This window comes from Trachymyrmex septentrionalis, unplaced genomic scaffold (genome assembly GCF_001594115.1).
Source record: "Trachymyrmex septentrionalis isolate Tsep2-gDNA-1 unplaced genomic scaffold, Tsep1.0 scaffold22, whole genome shotgun sequence".
Lineage (NCBI taxonomy): Eukaryota > Metazoa > Arthropoda > Insecta > Hymenoptera > Formicidae > Trachymyrmex > Trachymyrmex septentrionalis.
This window is the reverse complement of record NW_017305375.1, coordinates 1,281,013-1,281,715: the sequence shown is the minus strand read 5'-3', so window position 1 is coordinate 1,281,715 and position 703 is coordinate 1,281,013. Positions and strand designations below refer to the sequence as shown.

At 29.4% G+C, this 703-nt stretch overlaps 1 protein-coding gene across 3 annotated transcripts in view; it reads left to right on the top strand.

Annotated features, from left to right (window-relative positions):
• LOC108748345 (segmentation protein cap'n'collar) overlaps positions 1–703 on the top strand; it is a 114,217-nt gene that overhangs the window by 39,993 nt on the left and 73,521 nt on the right. For all 3 annotated transcript variants that reach the window (XM_018486437.1, XM_018486438.1, XM_018486439.1), the window contains exon 2: positions 498–665. In XM_018486437.1, coding sequence (XP_018341939.1) covers positions 498–665 — 168 coding nt within the window. The remainder of the gene's footprint in view (positions 1–497; positions 666–703) is intronic.

The window sequence follows — 703 nt, the reverse complement described above, 5'->3', positions numbered from 1 at the left end:
TACTCTTTTTAATCAAATGTGCATCTGGTAAAAATTGTATACATGTATATATGCTTGATAAAAGTATGGTGTTAAAATGCCTACTATAATCAAATATAAACAGAAATAATTATAATTTCTTTGGTATTGTATAATCAAATAAAAATCAATAATTATAAATATAGGTTTCTTTAGTATTACTTCTGAGATAAGAATAAGATGAGTACCAAAGAATTAAGTATAAAAACGAAAGAAATTTCCACCCGTATGCTCACATTCATTTGCATTTAAAGTGAAACCCGCATGTATTCTCTCTCTTTCATGTAACTAGATAATGGAGAGGTGAAAATGTATTATAATAAGTACATTTTATTTTAAAGAACTACACGTTGAATTAAAATAGAATAATAAATTATATTATATTGAAGCTTAACATTGAAAAAAAGGGGAAAAAATGAAGTAAATAAATATGCACAATGCTGATCTTATACAATAATCGTATGCATTCTCGATTTCAGGATATGGACCTGATTGAGGTTCTTTGGAAGCAGGATGTAGACCTGGGATTTACTCTAGTTGAACCGGCCACGGCGCCTACCAAAAAGCCGTCTACATCTGAAAAAGAATCAGCGGATGAAATTGAGAAGCTGAAAGCTTTAGAAGCTATTAACGCCACTTATCAAAAGGTAAAGCTTACGAAAAAAGCTTTTATTTTCTTTTCTTT